This window comes from Scyliorhinus canicula, chromosome 19 (genome assembly GCF_902713615.1).
Source record: "Scyliorhinus canicula chromosome 19, sScyCan1.1, whole genome shotgun sequence".
Classification (NCBI taxonomy): Eukaryota; Metazoa; Chordata; class Chondrichthyes; order Carcharhiniformes; family Scyliorhinidae; genus Scyliorhinus; species Scyliorhinus canicula.
The window spans coordinates 100,614,870-100,639,748 of NC_052164.1; the positions used below are offsets into that span (position 1 = coordinate 100,614,870).

Here is a 24,879-nt window from a genome sequence, read left to right on the forward strand (position 1 = left end):
TTCTTGCCGGAGAGCAAGCCAGAGGTGTGATGATCTTTCTCAATGCTGGGGTTGTGAAGAAGTTAAAGTGACCAGGAAGGAAATTACCAGGGAGCAAAGTGATGACTTTCAATCTTCCATGTTCAGAAATGTTCCCATCCCTTCCACATTTAGAGGGTTAAAAGATAAGAGGGCCAAGGCAGAGGTTTGGTTGAAGATCTGGGTCTAAGGAGAGTTGAAGAGAGATGAAGCAAGGCGGAGGGTTGTAGCGAGGACACCCTGGATTGCTTAGCCAAATGGTGGGAGGGTTCGCAAGTGAGGGTGGAGCAGACGGAGTGCAGGATGCACAATAGAATATTCTGAACAGGCAGCACGGTGGCGCAGTGAGTAGCACTGCTGCCTCACGGCGCCGAGGTCCCAGGTTCGATCCCGGCTCCGTGTGGTGTTTGCACATTCTCTCCGTGTTTGCGTGGGTTTCACCCCCACAACCCAAAGATGTGCAGGCTAGGTAGATTGGCCACGCTAAATTGCCCCTTAATTGGAGAAAATGAATTGGGTACTCTAAATTTATTTTTAAAATATAGAATACTCTGAAATGTAGTCACTGCTGTAATGAAGAAATGCAGCCAAGTTGTACACAGGAAGCAATAAGATCAATGACCAGAAAATCTGTTTTAGTGATGTTAATTGTGGAATAAATATTGTCCTCAAACCTTGGGATGGCTTCCCTGCTCTTCTTCAAAATAGAACCACGGGATCTTTCATGTCTGACTGAGAGAGCAGGTAGTGGGCTGGATTTTTCGCCGCGCCCACTACATGATCGCCACGGACGGGGATCATGCAAAGGTCTCAGGTAGAAATTCCAGTCACTGGCCGGGCGCGGCTGAAGAATCCCACCCTGACAAACTGGACAAACTGTACCTCCAACAATGCAGCACTCCTTCAGAACTGCACGGGAGAACCACCCGAGATACCTGTGCCCAAAGGTCTGAAATGGGCCTTGAACCCATGGCCTTCTGACCCAGCGATCAGTAAGTGTTACCCGCCGAGCCATGATTAACACACTTTGAACATTTGAAAGTAAAGCTAATTTACACCTCTAGTAGGTGTGTGCGATGGCAACCAATCCTCGACAAGAGAGTAAACTCTCACCTTCTTCAAGTGGAAGTAATGTGACGGCAATGCTGAGGCGGCCACTCCCGAGGCTCACCAGGTGAGGCTTGTCCGTCTGTACTTTCAGCCCCTTCCCCGTGTCGATAAGGTCCAGAGGAGTGTTCTGACAGGAAAAGAAGAACATCAAGAAATCAAACAGCTGAGGGCAACATAAGAACGCAAGTCATAAAGCAGGTGGAGTCTTTAAGCCTTTAAGGTCTGCCCCTCTATGATGTGTTGGGCGCTCTGGATCCGTGGAACACATACAGGCCACCAACACTTAAAATAGTACAACACTATTTTATTAAACTATAAACTGTTGAACATACTCTTACTGTGGGTTAACACGATGTTAGATTAACTAAAGACCTGTGCTTATCCTAACCAGTCTAATCACTCAGCACATGGTGAGGATCTGTGCTGTAAGCTGTGAGCTCTGTACTTCTGAGAGGCTGCATCCCGAATGAGCGGGAAAACTGATGTCCTTATAGTGAGTGTGCTCTAACTGGTGATTGGCTGCGGTGTTATGCATGTTGATTGGTCCTACTGTATGTCCATCAGTGTGTGTGTGTCTGCACCATAACACAATCCTGGCTGATCTTTGACCTCAGTTCCATCCTCCTGCCCATACCCACAACCATTAAACCCCATCGTGTTTACAAATCTATCGGTCTCCGTCTTGAATATATTCAATGTTGGAACATCCACAACCCTGCAGCGTCGAGAATGTCAAACATTCCCAACCCTCTGAGCGAAGATATTTCTCCCCATCTCAGTTCTAAATGGCTGACCCTCCTATATATATTGTGTTCAGGCTGGGTGGGGGGAGGGGGGTGGTCTTGGGGGCCTTGGAGAGCGGGATGCCATTCAAGCGGAGCTCCTCACTGTACAAAATGGGGTTATGTGAGGCCTCAGCTGTGCGTTCCCCGGTCAGGCCCCTTATTAAATGTTACTCGCGTTGAATATTCATGTGTTTCTCGACACTGCGAGCACCGGGAAACGCGCGGCTAAACGCGCTCACTGCGGGACCTTATTCCCTTTTGGGAGAATCGTGCCCCCAAGTGTTTCGGTTGGGACTGAATAAAGGGTGATTTGCATTTCCGTTAGGGGCGATATTCGTTCCACCATTTGGGACTTGCAAATAGCCCAGCAATCTGCTGACAGAATTGGAAGCAGTTCCCCGCCCAGCGGGCAGTGTAACCCCTGGGCTGGAGTTAGCGTTAACGAGCCGGTCAGCTGGAGCTGTTTTTAAGTGCTCCATTCACCACACACTCAATGCAGCCACGAGGATAGCTCAGAGAAGCCCCGATTTCAGGAGGTCGAGTTGGAACCTCTGCTCGATGCCAATGAGGAGAGGAGGGGGGCACCCAGTGTGGGTCACAGACTCACACCCACCCTCCTGAACTGCGCCTGGGAGGTGGTGGCAGAGGCAGTCACTACCGTCAGCCTCACCGGGGGAGACGGCCGGTGATCCCGAGAGGTTGGGGGGTGGGGGGGTGCAAGGGGCAGTGAACCAGGGAGGGTTCAAAAGGTCACGGTGCAGGAGTGTTCTGACAAGATCCAGGTGCCTTCAGGTTGGCGTGAGCTCTGCATCCTCAGCCGTGGGGCAGTGTGTCTGAGGAGCGGCAGCATCTGGTGCCCCCTGATTGAGCTTTGCCACACCCAGCCCCTTGCTGGTACCTCTGGTGAATGAGGGTGTCCAGGGGGGGCGGCCTGGGAGGGTTCCCACATCACCAGAGGCTCTCTGAGCATTCACTGGACACTGTGAGCACTCGGCAGTGTGAGCAGCCGGGGGCCTGTAAGTAGCAGCAGAGGGGTGGGTTAAAATCCACATACTGCAGCAACATCAGTCTGAGCCAGACCACCCCCCATCCCGAGGGGGACACTCCGAGTCCACGACTTGGCACCCTGCCGCTCCCCGTTACTCCCCCCAGTCCGGGAACCACCGCTCCAGCAAGCCCGAGAAACTTTGAGAGTTGTTTTAGCCTCCAGTCCCCCCCCCCCCCCCCCGCAGCCCAAGCCCCACTTGTAAATATTTGTACCAATTGGCACCCGAGATACTTCTACCTAAAAGGGGCGGAGCATCACAGAGGGGAGGAGCATGAAGTGCCCACCCCACTAATTACATTTAAATCCATGGAAATGGCGGTTTTGCATAGACCCGCTGGTGCGGGGCGCAAGCTTCAATAACGCCATCAGCGGGAGACTGGACCCTGGCACCAAAATCGTCGCTGGCCGCAAATCGCGATTTTTCCACTGCGCGTTATTCTCCGCCAAATTAAAATTCTTGCTGTCGGCAGCGGGAAGCGGTGAGCTGAGCCCAGTCTATGACTTTTGTAGCTAATGCCAAAAATGAAGCAACCAACTTGTACACAGCAAGATCCCACAAACAGCAATGAGATATATAACCGTCGATATTGAGGTGGAGATTTTCACTGAGGGATTAATATTGGCTTGGGACGCCAGAGAGAACTCTACATCAATATACTGCCGGGAGATCTGTCAGGGCCACCTGAGATTCTAGACCAAAGGCACAGGAGCACAGTGGTTAGCACTGTTGCCTCACAGTGCCAGGGATCTGGGTTCAATTCCCGGCTTGGGTCACTGCCTGTGCGGAGTCTGCACGTTCTCCCCGTGTCTGCGTGGGTTTCCTCCGGGAGCTCCGGTTTCCGCCCACAGTCCAAAGGTGTGCAGGTCAGATGAATTGGACATTCTGAATTCTCCTTCAGTGTACCCGAACAGGCGCTGGATTGTGGCGACTAGGAGAATTTCATTGCAGTGTTAATGTAAACCTACTTGTGGCACTAATAAAAATTATTATTACAATAAGCCTCTGTTTAAAGTCTCAGTTAAAACGCCGCACTGCCAATCGATGCAGCAAGTCCTCACTGTCGCATTGGGAATGCCAGCCCTGGATTATGTATCTTTGAGGAGAAAATTGAACTCATGGCTTTCTTCCTCAAAGGCAAAGATACTAAGATGCCTTTAGTTTCCACCTCAACAATTTCACAATGAAATCTGACAGCTCGTGTTGCCATGGCAGCTTCAAATCACACAAATTCTGACCCTTAAGTCGTGATTCTGTCCAATGTTCGTTACACTCTGCTCTGACTAATCAGCGAAGTGCCAGAGTACCGTCTCATGGTGTCAAGGAAACTGAATTCTCTCGGAGTCAAGATTGAATCCACCTCGTGGAAGACAGCATCACTTCACTGCCTGACTTGCTATTTTCTTTCAATCACTGGGAAGGCATTGTGTCAGCCCGGAGACATCCCTGTCTGGCTTGTCGGGGAATCTCTGTTTGCAACAGCGATGAACAAGTTTCTGTTTCATCCCTTTGATTTTCTACCTCGCCAGAAAACACTGATCATTTCTGACGGTGCATGTATGCACACATCTGTGCACATGCCTGGTTGCATGTGTGTGTGTATGCACGATTTGTGTATGCCTGCATGTATATATGTGTGTATTGATATATGCACATGGGGTGTGTCTACATGCCTGTACTTGTGCATATTCTAAAAAAATCATTTGCTTTAATATTGTTCTACAATACCTTGTTCCTAATCTGTAACAGTGACTCCACTTCAAAATAGTAAGAAGTCTAACAACACCAGGTTACAGTCCAACAGGTTTATTTGGAATCCTGAGCTTTCGGAGCGCAGCTCCTTCATCAGGTGAGAGCTCAGGTAAGACTTCTTACTGTGCCCACCCCAGTCCAACGCCGGCATCTCCACGTCACACTTGAAAATGTGCTTCATTTGCTGCAAAATGCTTTAGAACATCCCAAAGTTATGAAAGGCGCTATATGAATGGAAGTTCTTAATTTCTGCAGCTTTGTGAGCAACTATCTTCTTAAATATCGCTGTGCCCAGTTGTTGAAAAGGGACAGAGAGACAGCTTCTATTGTTTAAACTCATGAGGAAAGATTTCCTCTGAGCACAGTGCGTCAGTGACAGAGTAAAAACTGCGATCAGACAATATCCCGAGGTGTTGTGGGAAAGGCTATCCCCAAAGGAGTGAGGAAGAGCTGCATTAATAAGATTAACGTTACCCAGTTACATTGTGAATGAATTAACAGGTGATATGTTATTTGTTGTCACTGCAGAACATAAGAATTAGAGGTGGTACATGTCTAGTTTGTATAGCACGGTGCAAGAGGTTTATTTATAAGATGCTGCGTAAACAGGGTAAAAGGACAAAATCCTGCGAAACGCTCAGATGTCATAATTGCGTAACATGTGACATTACACTAGTCAATGGCGTTACTCTAATACATGAAGTAGTAGGACACACACCAAAGTGCTTGAGAGATAGATTCTAGAGTGCAAGTAACCAGTTCTCTATTCACATCCCAGTAACTACAACGGTATGCATGGAATGCTTTGATATTTTTATTTAATCAGCTCCTGCTGTAACCACTGTACAGTATTGTGGGTGAAGTGGATTGTTCGAACCTTCATTTTAACAATTCGCTCTGCGCTAAAGTGTCAGTTGTGACTCAGTCTGTTCTTCACGGAGTCCAAAGGTTGTGGGTTCAAGTCTCGCTCCAGAGCCTTGAGCGTGTAGTCACGGCTGGCAATCCCCCAGTGCAGTACTGAGGGAGTGCTGCACTGCTAGAACTGCCAGTTTTGGGATGAAATGCTAAACTCAGCAAAGGCAGTAAGAGCCTTGGGCCACTGTTTATCCCTCATCCAACATTATCACAGAATAGATTTTCTGGTCATTCAGTTTCTGCTTTAGTCATGTCAGGGTGGCACTATAGCACAGTGGGTAGCCCTGTTGCTTCACAGCGCCAGGGTCCCAGGCGCAACAGGTATCCACAAGCTTACCTTCATGTCAAGGCCTGAAAGTGTTTCTTCTGTTCTACCTTTCCCTGGTTAGATTTTACAATTTGGAGTTTTCAGTGTAGAGTATCATGTGCTGAGAGTATGTTGAGAATTCTAATGTGCAAAGGTCAGTGTGCCATATTTGCGGCCTCGCAATTTTTTGTCTGTTAAAATTAATACAGAAAACCAAGCAGGTTCACAAGCCAGGTATGCCTAAACTGTACACCTGCATTTCCAGTGTGCACTTTGTTGTGCAAAGTTCTGCCCCAAGAATCTAAAATTGTAAAACTCATTCAGCTACCCACCGTTATCCCTTCTCAATTCTCATCCCCCCACTTTTTAAAAATCAAGATCTAGGCCTGCCACACGTGGGTCCCTGACTGAAGAGGACACCTCAATATCAGAATTTTCAATGATGACTCAATAGAAAATATGCATGCAAAACCAATTGTTAATTCTTGAAGTTCCACCCAGTGCTATAGCAGAGAGGTCAGTGACTAGGGAGCGTAGGTTTAAAGTGATTGGTAGAAGATTAGAGAGGAGATGAGGTTGGGGGGGGGGAAGAATCACCCAGAGGGAACTCACAGCCTGAAAGGGTGCTAGAGGCAAAAACTATCAACCTTTTTAAAAGCTGCCGTAAAATGCAAGGGCTATGGACTAAATGTTTTTTAAAGTGGGATTAGGCAGGGTGGCTCACTTTATGCCCACTGCAGGACTAAATGGCCTCTTCCTGCGCTGTAGACTTTCTATGATCATATTATTATTTTCTAAATGTGCAGGATAACTCTCAGATCATTTGTCATCATGGATTTCCAGAGTTAATCCATCATCCCTTATGACTAGGACATCTTCTATCCAAATTCCCTTTGTCACACCTTTGGGTCAATATCTAACACTGATCATGCCTATCAATATTCAACCTGGAGATCCTGGGTGGAATTTTCCCAAAAAATGACGAAGTGTGGTTTTGGGCGCGGAAATCATTGCAAATCGTGTTGGCTGTTCCGACCTGATTCCCATCAAAGCCTTCCCACATTTAGTCCTTCTTTTGGAAGGGGGCATGATTTGCATTGGCATTGAAAGGGATGGGGCCTAAATCGGTGGGAGCCCTGACCTCAATGTGACAGGAAAGCCCCCCCACCCAACATCACTGTCATTGGGCCTTCAGTGCCACCCCCACCCCACCACCATCCTCTCCAGCATCAACTCTCTCCCCTCCCCCCCCCCCACCCAAAGCCCATTTCAGGCCCCGCCCCTTGGAAGTACCAACCTGGCACTGCCCCCTGGCACCCTGGCAGTACCAACCTGGCAGTTCCCCCAGGTTGCCAGGGAGCAGTGCCATGCCATGTCCCCTACCACCCAGGACAGCTATGTCCTCAGAGACCCCCAGCGTGGTCATCGCGTGGGTCTCCGGTGCTGGAGACCAGGGTCAATTCCCTCGCTTCACGTTGCGCTGACGAGTAGGAGAATAGCAGGAGCCGGGAGATTCCGGTTTAAAGCTGATTCTGAATATGTTAACTCTGCTTTTAATATGCTAATCTGCTTCCTTTTTTAATTATAAATTTAGAGGACCCGATCACTTTACTTCCCAATTAAGGGGCAATTTAGCGTGGCCGATCCACCTAACCTGCACATCTTTGGGTTGTGGAGGCGAAACCCACGCAGACACAGGGAGAATGTGCAAACTCCACACGGACAGTGACCCAGGCACTGTTGAATAACTTAACTGCCTGTTGTAAATACATCCGTTTGCGACGTTTGTTCTACCTTGCCCATTCTGTAAAATACTTGATCCTATCTTTACGCACCTCTGCATACATGGCTGCGCAATCTTTGTGCTGTTGTCACTTGTGTTTGCGTGCCTTGGGCCCCACTAAGTTTGTCAATCATGCAAGTCTAAATTTTGCTGCATTGTGTGTGTGTGTTCCTCGGCCCCGGGAGGCAGCAGCGCTAACCACTGCGCCACCGTGCCGTACCTGCACGTTTACCATTCCACTTCAGGATGTCCCAAATGTTTTGAGTGAGAGATGGATACAACAGCCAATCAGCATTCAGTTCATGCAAACAGAAAAGAGATAATACCCAATAATCTGCTTTAGGGATCACCCAACAGAGTGAAAACTCACTGTGTCTTTCATAACGGTCAGGAGGGCACAACATGCTTTACAAGCAATGAAATGTTTGGATACTAGACAGCCAATTTGTGCAGATTAAACTCCCATAACCATCAGTGATACTGACCAGATAATCTGTTTAAATGATATTAGTTGTGGGGATAAATATTGACCGGGAGACCAGGAAGGACATTCCTCCTCTTCCTCGGAATAGTGCGATGGAATTGTTTCTATCCAATCTGAGATGGATAATCTCCAGTCTGGAAACCAAGCCTCTGGCAGTGTAATACTCCATCAGTCCCACACAGTACCACTCAGCCAAGGTTACAATGCACTGGCGGCTGTGATTGAATTTTACATTTCACTGAACCGCGTTACAAACTGACCTATCTGACAACTCACTGTCTGCAATACCCTCCATCAAAGTGAAAACTGTCCGCAAAATATTCCAGGCTTCAGTGGCCTCATCCTTGTGTGTTTTACCTGAATGATTTTCTGCGATCTTTTCATTTGGCCAGCTGTGTATCTGTTTGCTTTGTCCATGATTACATCATCTAGAGTCGCTTCTTCACACTCTTGGAAATCCTGGGGGTAAGGAGAGATAATTTTTTTTTAATGTTAATTTCATATTAGGTGCTTCACAGAATATCTTCTTGAAGCATTCCCACCTCACAATAATAAGGTTATGGGTTCAAATCCCACTCACCCCAGAGACTTGAACACAACATCTTAGTCCCGGTGTAGTACAGAAGGAGTGCTGAATTGTCGTAGGTGCTGTTTTTCAGATAAGACTAAGACAGAAAACCAAGAGCCCAACAGATCACATGCCACTCTTCTTTCAAATGCGGCACCTCTGACAGTGCAGCACTCCCTCAGCGCCGCACTGAAGTGTCAGTGTGATGCTGCACTTTCAGAAACTTCATCAGTAAACAGTGAGGGATTCATTTACAAGTGATCTTCAAAAGCAGTAGCATGTTTGCAGCTAATTCCAAAATGCCTCTGCAGAGGAGAACTCCTCCCCATGGGTGGTTCCCCACTCTGAGTCCTGATTGGTCACCCAGGTCAGGTGTCTCCTACCTTTACAGTTGTGCGAGAGAGTCACATTGGACTTGAAACCTGACCTCTCTGCTTCTCCGCCCACAGCTGCTTCCAGACCTGCTGAGTTTATCCAGCAATTTTCTGTTATTATGACCCTTACTCTGCTGTGTTTCCCTCAAAGGGACAATCATCGTTGTCAGCCTAGCTTTTGAACTCAAATTGTGATATGAAGCTTGATCTCATAATCCTGTGATTACCAATGACCACGTAGCTGCTCCTTTTGGCCGATCAGAATAAATTGGCCACATAGACAACTGGCCTGATGTACTGGGCGGAATCCTTTGTTCCAGAGACTAAGTGTTCCCACCAGTGGAGAATTGGGACTGTGTCCCTCTGGCACTGGAAGGTAGAATTCACAGTTCTTTGTTATGCAAGATAATGCACATTGCCGAACACACAGGGCGGGATACTCTGATCCTGAGGTTAACTGTTGATGAAATGAAAATGAAAATCACTTATTGTCACGAGTAGGCTTCAAATGAAGTTACTGTGAAAAGCCCCTAGTCGCCACATTCCGGCGCCTGTTCAGGGAGGCTGTTACGGGAACCTGATGCCCTCGGAAACGCCATCGTGGTTCCCAATGGCGTCAATATGCCCTCAGGATCAGCAATTCTGGCCCCTACAGGGGGCCAGTATGGCACTAGAGGGACCCACGCTGTTCCAGCTGCTGATCCCGGCGTCAACTGGGCGCCGCAGGGTCCGCACATGCGCAGTGGCACCGGCGCCAACGTGCGCATGCGCATTATCTCCCTTCTCTGCGCCGGCCCCGATGCAACATGGCGTTGGGCTACAGGGGCCGGCGCGGAGAAAAGGAGGCCCCCAGCCCGAGAAACCGGCTCACCGATCGGTGGGCCCCAATCGGGCCAGGCCACAATGGAGGCCCCTGGGGTCAAAATCCCCCTCTCCCTCCACAGGCCGCCCCTAGACCCTTCCATGCTAAGGTCCCGACGGCTAAGAGCAGATTAGAACGCACCGGCGGGACTTGGTTTTTTTGTTACGGCCCCTCGACCCAACCCGGGCCGTGAATCACTGGGAGGGGGTCAATGGCTCTGATTCTCTGCTCTGCGGGGAAATCACATCCCGCCATCGGGGCAGCGAGGCGCGATTCGCGCTGGTCACGGCGATTCTCCTGCCCGGCCCCAGACTCAGACAATCCCGCCCACAGTGTTCCAGCACTATCTGGTGTCAGCCACCATTTTGATCGGGTGCCCCAGACCCCAGCATCAAGAGAAGGCCTCTGCCCTCCCACAATGGAAATGTTGACCACCCCCCTCCCTTGCTGACAGAGGGAGCACCTCCAATCCCTCATCAAGGAGGAGCACCCCCCCCACCATGGGAATAATGGATCATCCCCCCCCCCACCACGCATGCATGAGGGTGGCCCAGCCCCACCAAGCTGCCCCCACAGTCCCTCCCCAGCCTGCCCCTTCAGCCACTCCCCCTTCAGCTACCTCCCGCTTTCAGCTACCTTCCCTCCTTCAGCCACCCCTCCCCAGGCCCTCCCTTTCAGGCTCCATCTTCAGGCCCCATCCCCAGGTATTGCCAACGGATCTCTGCCCCCTGGCACCAAAGCACCATAATACTACACCCTGGTAGTGACACCCTAGCCTGGCACAATGGGCCCCAAGGGAGTCAAAGGGGTCATCCCATTGCTGATTGCCACTGCCAGGCTGAAGAGGGAGTGTCCCTCAAATATCCTGGGGTTATGCTGGCTCAGCTTGTGGGTAACGGGTTGGTCCGGGAATCTCCCCCAAGATGGGGGTCCTGTGTCTGGGCTGGCCCTTCCAGCCTCGGGCAACCTGAAGATCACTCTTGTCATGGTGATCTCAGGCAGTCCTCTGATCAAAATCATCACCCTTGTCTGACCTGTTTAAACTCTGAAGTGGCCTCTCACTCTGAACTGCTCTGCCTGGCCGCTGATGAGCAGGTCAGACAGTTCATTGATGATTCAAGCCAGGAAGAAATTCCCTTTCCTCAGAGGGGGGATTGGGGGATGGGGGTGTGTGTTTGGCGGGTGGGGGGGGGGGGGGGATTGTTTTATTTTTTATATTGTTGGGGTTGTTTTTGTTTCTGTTTAGTATGGTGAAAATGATAAAAATATGGTGAATAAAAATATATATTTTAAATCTTTCCCTTCATGCTTGAATGCATCCAAAGTACCATCCATTGATACTAACCGCAATGTTTATAAAGAACCTTGTTGTGATTGACAGATGCAGACCACTTCAAAGCAGTTAAGTTGTTTCATTTCCTCTTTACTACCCGCAGAAAACTGCATACCGGGGTCAGACTGTTACGAACAGGCCGTGCCCATCCAACCCCCTGTTCCTTGGGGTACGCCACCTCTTAAGTCTGGCAGCAGCAGAGGGGCACTAGAGCAATTAGTTAACCCCATAGAAGGCTGGTGGGTGATCGTTTAAAATTATGAAGAGGCTTGATAAGGTGGGGAGAGAGAATATTTTTTTATTTGTAGAGGAACACGCACACACGCATGCAGGCACACACACATATGCACATACATGCATGCATGCATACAGACACACACACATACACTCATGCGCATATGCATACACGCACATACACGCACACACATGCGCGCAGTTACTCTGTTTGAAGTGGGCCTTGACTCCTCTTCAGGTGTGATATTCCATCACCTCCCAGGAAGGTCTGGCAGTATAATCCACATCGGAATTTTCCTGAAAATATCAACAGCATCAACGATCTTCTGGCCAGTGTCCTTAAAAAACAAGTCTTCCGCAACATGGTCGCTAGATACTTGGGAAACTGCAGCACATTTTCGTGGCATATTAGAGCAGGAGTTGGGCACCTGACGCTCCCAGTCTGCTCTGCCGTTCAACAGGACCATGGCTTCAACTCCACTCCCCGTCCACTCGCCATTCCCCTTGCATCCCTGAGAGACCACAAATCTGCTTGTCCCAGCAGTAAGTGCGTTCGTAGCCCTCTGGGTAGAGAATTCCAATAATTCACAACCCTTTGAGTGAAGAAACCTCTTCTTATCTCAGTCCTGAATTATCGGTCGCTGATCCTGAGAGTTGTAGATTCCTCGACCAGCAAAAGCAACATTTCAGTGTCTGCCCCAGTAACAGAGCATTAAAGATTTCAGTAGAGTTTTGGGACAGGAAGTGGCAAATAATTGTCTCCATTTTCTGTTGAGGTGGTTGGTAGGCAGACGGCATATGTTCAACAGTGTCAGAATATGGAACATTCTCGCATAAGTGACTAATGAAACAATGTCTGGAAAGGCAACCGGACAGACATTGAAATAAAGGAATTGGTTCAATACCAGAAAAGGAGCAATGTGCAGGGTTATGGGGAGAAGGCAGGAGGATAGCATGGGGTGAACTGTTCATTCAGAGACCAGCACAGAGCTAATGGGACGAATGGCCCCCCCTTTCTGTGCTGTAACACTTGTGATTCCTGTGTTGTAACGCTATGATCTCATATTCACCTCCACAAAGGCCCTCAGAAATGTCTCTTTTCATGATTCTCCTGGCTGGTTCAACTGGCTAGTGAGGAATGAGTTCTCGGTGGCAATGTTCCACGGTTAGCAGTGAAGCAGGTTAATGGTTAAATTGTCTGCTGTGCTCGCTCGGACAAAAGCCCACGTGCACACCCTGGCCCTGGTTACACAAGCCTGTCGGTCATTAACAAGCCACACCGGTTTGATGCTTTCCCATGTTAAAAAAACAACAGCTCGTTTGACGGCGGCCCTGTGAGTCAGCTGCCTGTACTTCGCGCAAGAAACAGAAAAAAAAAGCCTCAAACCATCTGTGCAGAGAAAATGGAAAACATATAAACGTTATCCCCTTGATGTTCAACATTTCAGATCACAGCTGTTACATCTCCCACCCACCCCCAAGCCCATTCCCCCTCTGCCAGCTCTCTACAGCGCACAGGGGTGGACTGACAACCGACTGTTGCCAAGCACAGCTACCATGGCAACAACAGCAACACTCCTCGCAACAGTTCTAATGACGGGATTTGATAATGGAAGCAATTATCAGCAGGGGCCACCAGGGACTATTGGAGTGAGGGACTGGGTGGGGGGGGGGGGGGGGGAGGGGAGTACAGATTTCCAACACTTCCCTCCCTGCTCCATATTGAAACACAACCACACTGTCGTTAATTCAATTATTTTCTGTTAACTCCTTCTAATTTTCTGTGACTTATCATTCCAATTAACAAGATGCACCGAGCACTCGGAAGCAGAAAGAAGGACCTTGCATTCATTTAGCACCTCAGGACTTCCCAATTCACTTTACTGCTTTTGAGAGTGGAGTCACTGCTGTAATGTAGTAACCATGACGGCCAACACCAGACCAACAAGGTCCCACAAACAGGAATGTGATCATCTGATATTTTAATTTAGTGATGTTGATTGAAGGATAAATATTGGTCAGGATACTGGGGCTGCCTCCCTTTCTCTTCTTCGATGGGATCTTTAATGTTCACCAGACAGGGCCTCGATTTAACGTCTTGATGGGAAAGATGGCACCTCCGACAGTGTGGCACCAGCGAAAGGTGTGGTATAAATAAAAGTCCATCCTGTTTCAGTAAGACGTCTTACAACACCAGGTTAAAGTCCAACAGGTTTGCTTCACGCCAGCCTCGGAGCTCCATCCCGGGACCCGATTCTCCCCCCCGGGCGGGGCTAGTATCGGGTCCGGGGGAATCACGGCGATGCGGAGTTAGCGAACGTCGCTAAATCCGCCCGCCAAGAGTCGAGGCGGCTGACGCGCATGATGACGTCATCTGCGCATGCGCGGGGTGGACGGTTCCAACCCGCGCATGCGCGGATGACGTCATCACGCAGACGCGTCAAACCCGCGCATGCGTGGGCCGTCATGCCCCTCAGCCGCCCCGCGGACTGATCCTGCGGGGCGGCGGAAGAAAAAATAGTGCGCGGGTATCGGACCCGCTGCCCACATGTGATCCCTGATCGCAGGCCCATGCCACTCTTGGCACGGCCGTGGTGCGGCCGTGCCAATCGGTGCCATGGTTGTCAGGGACGGGCACTTTGCGGCCGTTTTCACGAACGCTGAAAGCAGGTGTGATCGCGGCCGTAAACTCCGCGGTATTCGGCCCATCAGCCTGCGGAGAATCGCTGATCGCCGTAAAAAACAGCGAGCAGCGATTCGTGTCGGGGGGCGGCCGGAGGGGGGGAGAATAGCGGGATAGCCGTGAAAATTGTCGGGAAGGCCCTCCCGCTATTCTCCGACCCATCGTGCGCAGCGGAGAATCGCGCCCATGATCTCTGTCTTAAGGGGACAGGAGGCTAGAGCACAGATACCTCGGCGGGTTGTGGGGCGAGAGGCGGTTTCAGAGATACGGAGCACCAGGGCCATGGAGGAATGACAAAGATGAGAATTAAAAATCACAGAGACAATTTCAATCAACTGAAAGAGAAAAGTTCTGGAAGTGATGGAAAGACACAAAGTCTGCCTTCTTTCAGCCATTGAGCCATTGGGAAGCCGAGTTGCTCCTGTGTTAGTGGGAAGCTAATGCTCGTTGTTGTATCTATATTAATTACCGGTGAGTACCCAGATGTCTAGACATTTCACACGATGCCACACTGCAGCCACCGCCATTCACTTATTTTCAAATAAATTAGAAGCTGTGCGAATCCTCAGAGATAGGATCAGAATGGTTCTTCAAAGAGAAGCTTTAGACAGTTTACATTCAGAGAGACGCTTGAGTCTCATCACACAAACCATTCATCCTTCAAAGCATCAAGAAAAGAGATTTGAAGGAACTCAATATTTTACAAACACCTATGCACACACACATACCTATGCGCACACACTCCTGAGTGCACTCCCGTATACACACACAGACACATTCCTATGCACACACAGCTATGCACACACACACACTCCAATGCATGCATGTACACCAAAACACGCACATATGCACTACTACGCACGCACATACATCTACACAGATACAACACACCTATGCTCACATACAGGCACACCCACCTACGCATACACGCAAAGACCCACACACAGACACGCATGCTCCTCCATGTATGCCCACAACTATACACATACATACTCCTTTTTTTTCTTTTTAAAAAATTTAGATCACCCAATTATTATTTTTTCCAATTAAGGGGCAATTTAGCTTAGCCAATCCACCTACTCTGCACATCTTTGCGTTGTGGGGGGTGAGACCCACGCAGACACGGGGAGAATGTGCAAAATCCACACGGACAATGACCTGGGGCCAGGATCGAACCTGGGTCCTCAGTGCCGTGTGGAAGCAGTGCTAACCACTGCGCCACCGTGCTGCCCTGCACAAACACACTCCTAAATGCACAAACATACCTACGCACACATACACAGACACACACACACTCCTTCACATGCACACACACCTACCCACTCACACACTCCTATGCGTGCACACACACACCTACACACACGTACAGGCAGCCAGGCAGCACACACATACACACACAGTCCTCAACCTACACATGCCCCAATGCAGACAAACACACTCCACGCACGAAACATTCACACACACATATATACAAGTCCTAGATATATAAACACATACACACACACACACAGTTATTCACAGAGTTCTAGATACACACACAGTTCCTCACCCTACAACACTGTAAACGACAACAGGAACAATCACTTACACAAGGAGCTTCCTCAGTAAATAGAAACTCTGATGTTGGGAGCCAAAGACACAGTTGCACGAATCCCAATTTGACACAGATTAAAGTAGCAGATGTCTCCCTGGGGGTTTAGGGGAAGGGAAGGTAACACAAAGGCACTGGCAGCTATGCAGAAGAAAAGCATGAAATGACTTGTCCTTTGGAGATAAAAGATTTAAATCACAGTCTGTGAACATGTTTGAGCTGATCAATTTATTCATGCAGGTTCACACGGGCTCAAACCCAAAAATGTGAAAAATGTCCCGCAACGTAATACATTCTGGAGTCTGCCCTGCTAACAATGTGTTAAAAAAGGTCATAGCCCGACTAGAATAGAAAGTGAATCACGTAATCCATGTAAATGCCTCAAATAGACCCACTGTCTATAAATAATATTTACTGAAGTCAGATTTCTCAGCAATTATCTTCCTCATATTTCTGTAAAATCTGTAATTGTGGTTCTGTAATCAGAGCACAAGCTGGGATTTTCCCTCTGTTAATGCAGTGTATTGAAAGTCCCAGCTTTAACATGCGCTGTAAGCTAGTGGAGTTGAGAATGTTGGGGAGGCACGGCAGAACAGTGGTTAGCACTGTTGCTTCACAGCGCCAGGGTCCCAGGTTCGACTCCCACTGGCGTCACTGTCTGTGCGGAGTCCGCACGTTTTCCTCCTGTCTACACGGGTTTCCTCCGGGCGCTCCGGTTTCCTCCCACAAGTCTCAAAAGACGTGGTTGTTAGGTGAATTGGTCATTCTGAATTCTCCCTCCATGTAGCTGAACAGGCGCTGGAATGTGGCGACTAGGGGCTTTTCACAGTAACTTCATTGCAATGTTAATGTAAGCCTACTTGTGACAATAATAAAGATTATTATTATAATGATCCCCTGGTGATGAGATTGGGAACTCAATTAGATTCTTGCTGCTCATTCATATTGTCTTTAACCCAGTAGAACATTGCAAACACATCACTGGATTGTTACCAAGCAACTGTGACACATGGCCACATAAGGAGGTGTTGGGAAAAGTAACCACAGGTTTGGTTAAAGGAGTTGGTTTTGAGGGAGTACCTCAGAGCGAGGTGAAGAGACGGAGAGGTTTAGGGAGGGAATTTCAGGTATCACGGGCCAGGTAGCTGAAGTTACGGCCATCAGTGGTGAAGCGATTAAAATTGGGGGTCCTCAACTGCCCAGAGTTAGAGCAATGTAGGTTAGATATCTCGAAGAGTTTTGGGGTTAGATAGGGAGGAGCAAGATCATGGAGGGATTTGAAAACAAGGATAAGAATGTGAAAAACGAGGTGTTGCTGAACTGGGGTCAATGCCAATTGGAGAGCACCAGGGTGATGGGCAAAAGGGGCTGTGACCTACGGGGTATAAGGTAAATCAGCTCTGATGAGACGGCACGGTGGCGCAGTGGTTAACACTGCTGTCTCATGGCGCCGAGGTCCCGGGTTCAATCCCACCTCCGGGTCACTGTCCGTGTGGAATTGACACATTCTCCCCGTATTTGCGTGGGTCTCAACCCCACAACCCAGAGATGTGCAGGGTAGGTGGATTGGCCACGCTAAATTGCCCCTTAATTGGGAAGTTTTTTTAAAAAAGTATATATGGAGAGGGCTTACTGAATCTTCCCAGCATTGTCTGTCTTTCCAATTTCAAGCATCTGCAGTATTTTGTCTTGTCCAATCAGGTGACTGGATTTGTTGTGTTCCTTGACTATATTATCACATATTTGGATTTGAAATGCAGGCAGGAAAATTAGCATATAGCGCAATGCACAAATACCAAACATTAGTCAACTCAAGATGTTTCTCTCAAATTGTAAGGATGATTTCTTGCACAAACATTTCTTCAATCACTTTCCTGTATGAACACTAGAATGAACCACACCCGAATTAAGAGGCATGCTTCCTCTAATATTCACTCAGTCTCCCTCGCTTGTCCGTTTCCCTCTTGGTTGTCTAAAGATTTTCACTTACTGTTCCTCATTCTCTCTCTCTCCCTCTCTGTCTTTTAGTCACTGTGTCGTGCTGTGTAACAGTTCCTCTTGTCACTCAGTCATTCCCGCCTGCTAGGTCTGAAAAGGCAAGTCAGTCCTTCCATCTGCTTTCCTGTCATTTTCCTCCCAGACTTAGTTAGTCCTTTGGATCCTCCCTTTTTCCCCAAAGAGGAATTTACATCTGCACCTACTAGTTTCAGAAATGGGACTAATGAGATAGTTCTTTCAAGGTGCTAGCACAGACATGATGGACCAAATGGCCTCCTTTTCCCGTGCATGATTTTTTTGACTTTTTATGTGCAACATGAGTCAGTCACTGAAGTAATATTGTACCTCAGACCAAGGTAAAGGTCGCACTGGTCCTCCCCTTAGTTTGAGGCCTGCTCCAGGAGGCTTCCTGCTTGAGTGGGAGCCAAGGCCATCAATCTGGCTGACTTCTGAGCAGGAATACGGTCGAAGAAATAATATGTCCGCTCGCAGTGTGCGAGGGAACCAGGGCTCCTGAAAACCCTTCACTCCGCTCGTGCACTCACCCCTGCCAATATCAGAGCAATATGTCAGGTTGATAACCAATCACCAGATTGTTTTATTCTCCATGGCTTTGGGACAAATCATTGACAGCTCTAGACATAAACAACTCATCAGCAGATTAGTTATATTGCCTCATGAATGGAAGGGTGGGGTGTTTAATTGCAAGCCGCATTATCGAAACATCAAGCAATTTGCAGAAATTGTTTTTGTTTCAATTTGAAATATTTCATCTGAAGCAAAAATTCTCTATCATAAAACCATGTTACAATCTTCCTGATGGCCTGAACTGTGCATTATAAAGTTGCATTAGCATTACAATGTTCCTTTTCTTATTCAGCAATGATTTTGCCATCCCCTCCCCCAGCAAATTAAAATATTGAACATTCCAGTTCATATTTCCAGCAATTCTTTCGAATGAAGGGACAAATGCTTTACTTGCCCTCTGATTCTCTAACTACAGTATAACTCTCCTCTGGCTCTGAATGAACAGTTCCCTGTCAGCTGTAGTCCAGCACTGGCCTCTCCCGTGCAAGCACTAGCCAGGCATTGATCATCACGTCATCTAGTGCAGTCAAACCCAGGCTTCTCATCAGCCCGGTAAATAACCTCCACGGGACTCACACAGCTGGGGGTAATTGTTTCCCCGTGCTCACTGGAACTGTGAGCTACCCTACTGTGGGCGGGGTAGCTTGCCCAGTGCCAGTATAAAAGCTCAGCCACTGTGGAGCTGATTGGAATAGAGAGAGGACCCGGTGAGGTGTAACATGGCCTCTTGATTACAATGCTGTTGCAGATAAATTTCTTTCATTAAACTCGTCGGCCCCCCTCGCTTCATTGAACTCGGTGCCCACCTTTCAAAGAGGCACAGGGAAGTTGTCCCTTGTATCCCAGGCAATGTTTATCCCTCAACCAAGGCTTGCTGAAACATTTTGTCCGGAATTCTCCGGCTCTTGCGCTAGAGAATCCGGCCACCAGCGAAACATGTGACTGGGGGACCGAAAAATCCCACCCGTGATCTTCTCACCAACACGTTGCTGTTTTTGGGAGCTTGCTGTGTATAACATTAACTGTCTCAAATGATTTCCAACACTACCGCAGTGACTATACGGGCGGGATTATCCGGTCTCACAGCCGTGTGCGCCGTTCGCTGGCAGCGGGATTCTCACTTCCCACCGCTTGTCAATGGGATTTCCCAGTGATCCCCCCCCACCCCGCCCCAATGTCGTTGGGAAACCCGCAGGCAGGGGTGCGCTGCCGGTGGGCACACAGACTCCCAACGGACGGAGAATTCCAGCCACTTCAACAGAAAGGTCTTGAAAGTTGCTATACAAATGCAAGTCTTTCTTTCTGTATTCACAAAGTGAACAGGGGCTGAGAGACAATAAGCAGAAACCTTCCCGATGATCAGGTTTTGCTGAAGGAATAACGGTGTGTGAATGTTGCTCACCTTTACTAATGACCGCTTGATCTTCATAACGTTGCTAAATTACTTACTCGTTAAACTTGCCATCGAGAGTTACATCGCGAAATGAACAACATCAGCAATCTTTCCACAACATGATCATTGTTAATGACTGCCAATCCATCCCTTTGGCACAGAAAGTAAATGTTTGCAAGTCTGGAGACTCATTCCTTCAGATTCTGAACTTTCTAGATTGTCAAATGTTAAAAATGTCAAATTTGAAATGTTAAATGTCTTTGTTACTATTCCTTTCCCTCTCTTTATTTCCCTTTCTGTACCTGATTTATCTCTAATTCATTATAGTCCTTCTCTGTCGTTCCTTAGTTTTTTTTTTCTCAGTGGGTTGGTTTAGGAGTTAATCGTGCACAAACAAGTCTAACTAATGGGACATGCTGAGGGTTAACAGCAAAATCTGGCTCTTCATATCCAGCACTGAACGTAACGGATGACATCATTGGCCAACAGAATGAAGACCAACTGATTTACCGCTGACCATTGAAACATGAAGGGATTATTATCTGGAATGCATCAACATCTGTCCAGCATCATTTCTAATATTTAACAGGCTATAAATTCTTGGATATAATGTGCATTTTGTTCATTGCTGACAGTGGTTGATTCAATTGGTTCCACCAGCTCCAATCTGATTCACAAATAAGTCTGCTTCTCTGAGACTGGATAGGATTTCAAGGAATGGTGTGGGGTTAATCATGATTTAGGGGAGGCAGTAGGGGTGGTGGGACAATGGTATGGTCACCGCCCAGTAATCCAGAGCCCCAGGTTAATGCTCTGGGCCCCCTGGGTTCACAACCCACCATGGCAGATGGTGAAATTTGAATTCAATAAAGATCTGGAATTAATAGTCTAATGATGACCATGATGAAACGGTTGTCATTGCAAAGTTTCTGAACGCTCATTATGATGTTTAAAATATTTGTGCATGGGACGTGGGCTCCCTGGCTAGGCGAGCATTTATTTCACATCTCTAATTGCCCATGGGAAGGTGGTGGTGGTGGGGTGGTGACGTGCTGGTGGTGGGGATGGTGGTGGGGTTCCCATGCATCTGCTGCCCTTGTCCTGCTAGGTGGCAGAGGGTGTGGGTTTGCTTGCGAGGGAGTATTGGCGAGTTGATGCAGTGCATCTTGTAGATGGTGCACACGGCTACCACTCTGTAAAACATGTTCGATTGTGTATGGGCGGCATAGTGGTTAGCACTGTTGCTTCACAGTGTCAGGGTCCCAGGTTCAATTCCCGGCTTGGGTCACTGTCTGCATGTTCTCCGCGTGGGTTTCCTCCGGGCGCTCCGGTTTCCTCCCACAAGTCCCGAAAGACATGCTTGTTAGGCGAATTGGACATTCTGAATTCTCCCTCAGTGTACCTGAACAGGCGCCAGAGTGTGGCGATTTTCATAATAGCATCATTAGACCATAAGACATAGGAGCAGAATTAGGCCACTCAGCCGATTGAGTGTGCTCCACCATTCAATCATGGCTGATATTTTCTCATCCCCATTCCCCTGCCTTCTCCCCATAACCCCTGATCCCCTTATTAATTAAGATCCTATCTATCTCTGTCTTAAAGACACTCAGTGATTTGGCCTCCACAGTCTTCTGCGGCAATTGTCTTCCACAGATTCACCACCCTCTGGCTGAAGAAATTCCTCCTCATCTCTATTTTAAAGGATCGTCCCTTTAGTCTGAGATGGTGTCCTCTGGTTTTAGTTTTTCCTACAAGTGGAAACATCTTCTCCATGTCCACTCTATCCAGGCCTCATTGTCGTGTTAATGTAAGCCTACTTGTGGCACTAATAAAGATTATTATTACGATTATTACTTTATCACTGGCCCTCTCTGGATTAATAACGATGGCTATGGCTGTATTTCCAATCTCAGGAATGTACATTATACCTTGGGGTACATAAGAGGCTCTTTACTCCTAAAGAGTAAACCATAACATCTTTGACAGGTAAAGACAGACTGCGAAGAACAGAGGAACAGAAGGAGGCCATTCAGCCTCTCAAACCTGTTCTGCCATCGGACCATGGCAGATCTGTATCTTAACTCCCCCAACCTTCCTTGATTTCCTTTCACTTAATACCTCTTCTCTGACAAAGGCCTATCAATCACAGCTTTGAAATTGATCTCCAGACTCGAGAGCTTTCTGTGTCAGAGTTCATGGGGCCACAGGATTGAAGTTTTTCCCTCAAGTGTCTATTCAATTTCCTTTTTGTCTGATAACGCTCCTGCCAAGTGCCTTGGGGGCGTTTATTGGTGCTGTATAAGTGTTGTTGTTGAGGAGTTGCCGCTGCGTATTAGCAGAATTTGCTATTCGTGCTTCTGGCCTCAAACAAACTTTTCTTGGTAAACTGTTTTAACTTCAGAGCCAAACGGTGATCTTAACTGCACAACCCAGGAATGACTGAAGAGACTAAATTTATTCTTGCCTCGCCCCCCCCCCCCCCTTCCCCCCCCCCCCCCCCCCCCCCCCCCCCCCCCGGCCAACATCTGCTTCTCCCCCTTCTGCTGATCATTCCCAACTCCTTTTTAACAATCTTTAAAATTTGGACGTGTTTCTGTTGAGTTGCCAACTCAGGAGGTTGTCAGTCGTGAGAGAAGGGGTTGGGGGTGGGTTGAGGGCGGGAGGGTGGCGTTTGCATACCTGGACGGTGATTTTATAGAAACACAGACAATAGGACAATTAACGATGCCGACTTTCAAGCCCAGTCTGTGCTTGGGGAGGGAGTGTTTTCAGGTGTCTAACACTCAGGAAATAGCACCAAGAGTCATCTACTCATCCCCTGGAGCCACTGGTGGATATTGGGTTAAAATATTCGTGGTTGCAGGTCAGGTCTGAGCAATTTAAAGGAATCAGTTGAGCACAGTACAAAGAGAAGGTCAGATTTATACAATCACAGAACAGCACGTAAGGAGGAACATACGGCCTGCCCTTTCTGTGCTGGCCCTCTGCAAAAGAACCTCGTATTCCCTCGCCCTTTCCCTGCACCCCTGCTAATTTCTCTTCAGGCGATGACCCAATCCACTTTCGCACAGCCATGATTGAACGTGCCTCTACCACGTTCCCAGGTCAGGTATTCCAGATCCTTGCCAGCCGCTGCCTTGTGTCATTGCGAAAAACCTTAGATTCATGTCCTCTGATTCTCGATCCATCCACTAATGGACACAGTTTCCCCTGATCTATCCTGTCCACACCCTTCATGGTTTTGAATACCTCTATCAAAACTCTTCGCAACCTTCTGTTCTGAGAGAACAGTCCCAGCTTCTCCAACCTAGCCTCTTACATTTATTCACTTGTTGCATTTCAGAGCATCCCAAAGCACTTTATATCCAACAGAGTCCTTTTCCAAAATCTGATTGAATGCTGGATCCAGCTCGATGGGACGAATGGCTTTCGCCTGCTCTTATGTCTCCATGACTGAAGAAAATGCAGCAGCCAATTTGTGCACAGCAAACTCCCACAAACAGCGATGTGTCAATGACAAGATCACCTGTGTCAATGATGCTGATTGAGGGACAGTTAACGGCCAAGACACCGGGGGGGGGGGGGAATTCCCCTGCTCTTCTTCAAATAGCCCATTGCTCAATTAAGGTGGACAGTGTCGTGTTAAGCACACTGAGGTAACATGGGCTGCAACTGGATGCGGCTTTATCTGAAAGATACTCCAGACCTTGAAGTTAGTACAATTTCATTTATTGAACCTGTCACGTTAGCACAGTTCTCTGTGAGTTCGACTCTCTGCTAACCTCAGTGTGATTACTCTGTCTGGCAGAACCAGACTAGCTCTTAGCCGTGTACTGGAGGGGTTATGTGATATATACACCCTAACTCACTCTGTAGCTGTCCCCAGTGGAAAGAGGCGGAGTGAGAGTTCCTCGTGCCTTTTGTAGTGGGAAACCACCCCCAAATGTTCTGCCTGCTGATTGGTTATGTCCCGTTCTCTGTGTTAATTAGCTGCCTGTCTGTATCTCATTATACGCATGTCAGCATATCATGACAGACAGGACCTCTGGTTTAACGCCTCGTTTGAAACACGGCACCTCTGACAGCGCGGCACTCCCTCAGTGCTGTGCTAGGGGCACCAGACAAATGGAAGTACACTGATTTACGTTGAATGTTTTCCCGACAGGGGATATTTCCCTACATTATTCATACTGTTTGGGAGAGGTTTATAATTATGAGTAATATTGTTTTTTCTCGGTCTGTCTCTGCTTGTTTTCTTTGTGGGAGGAGAATATTTAATGAGCTCAGATTACTGCTTTGGAAAGAATGTCTCACAGCCCACTAGCATTAGCGGCTGAAGCAACAGTTTGTTCTGAGCTTTTGATAGTCCAGTAACTTCTATCGACGAGTCAGACGGTCTGAGGGTAGGGGGGTGTGGAACAGCTGATTAGCAAGCTGTTTGAAATCAGAAAATCCCAACCTGTGGAAAGTTCCCAATTCCTCCTCCCCGGAGCGTCACAACCTGTAAAGGCGCAGAGCTAGCTAGCTAGCACCAGGGCACACAAGGCAACAAGAAATAGGAGCAGGGTAGATCACTCAGCCCATCGGGCCTGCTCCGCCATTCGATACAATCATTTTTTATTTTTTTTAAATAAATTTAGAGTACCCAATTATTTTTTTTCCAATTAAGGGGCAATTTAGTGTGGCCAATCCACCTATCTTGCACATCTTTGGGTTGTGGGGGTGAAACCCACGCAGACACGGGGAGAATGTGCAAACTCCTCACGGACAGTGACCCAGAGCCGGGATTCGAACCCGGGTCCTCAGCGCCATAGGCAGCAATGCTAACCACTGTGCCACCGTGCTGCCCCCATTCGATACAATCATGGGGGAACTTGGACTACAACTCCACTTTCCCGCCCGCTCCCCATATTCCTTAATTCCCTGAGTGTCCAAAAATCTGCCTATCCGATAGCCTTCAATATATTCAATGATAAGGGCAGCACGGTGGTGCAGTGGTTAGCACTGCTGCCTCACGGTGCCGAGGACCTGGGTTCGATCCCAGGTCCAGGT

At 48.2% G+C, this 24,879-nt stretch overlaps 1 protein-coding gene across 16 annotated transcripts in view; it reads right to left on the reverse strand.

Moving 5' to 3' along the window:
* The window catches only part of phldb1b (pleckstrin homology-like domain, family B, member 1b), a 356,171-nt gene that overhangs the window by 250,492 nt on the left and 80,800 nt on the right, over positions 1-24,879 (reverse strand). For all 16 annotated transcript variants that reach the window (XM_038779264.1, XM_038779278.1, XM_038779260.1 and 13 more), the window contains exons 2-3: positions 8,558-8,659; positions 1,132-1,255 (exon numbers count right to left, since the gene is read on the reverse strand). In XM_038779264.1, the coding sequence (XP_038635192.1) occupies positions 1,132-1,255; positions 8,558-8,659 (226 nt within the window). The remainder of the gene's footprint in view (positions 1-1,131; positions 1,256-8,557; positions 8,660-24,879) is intronic.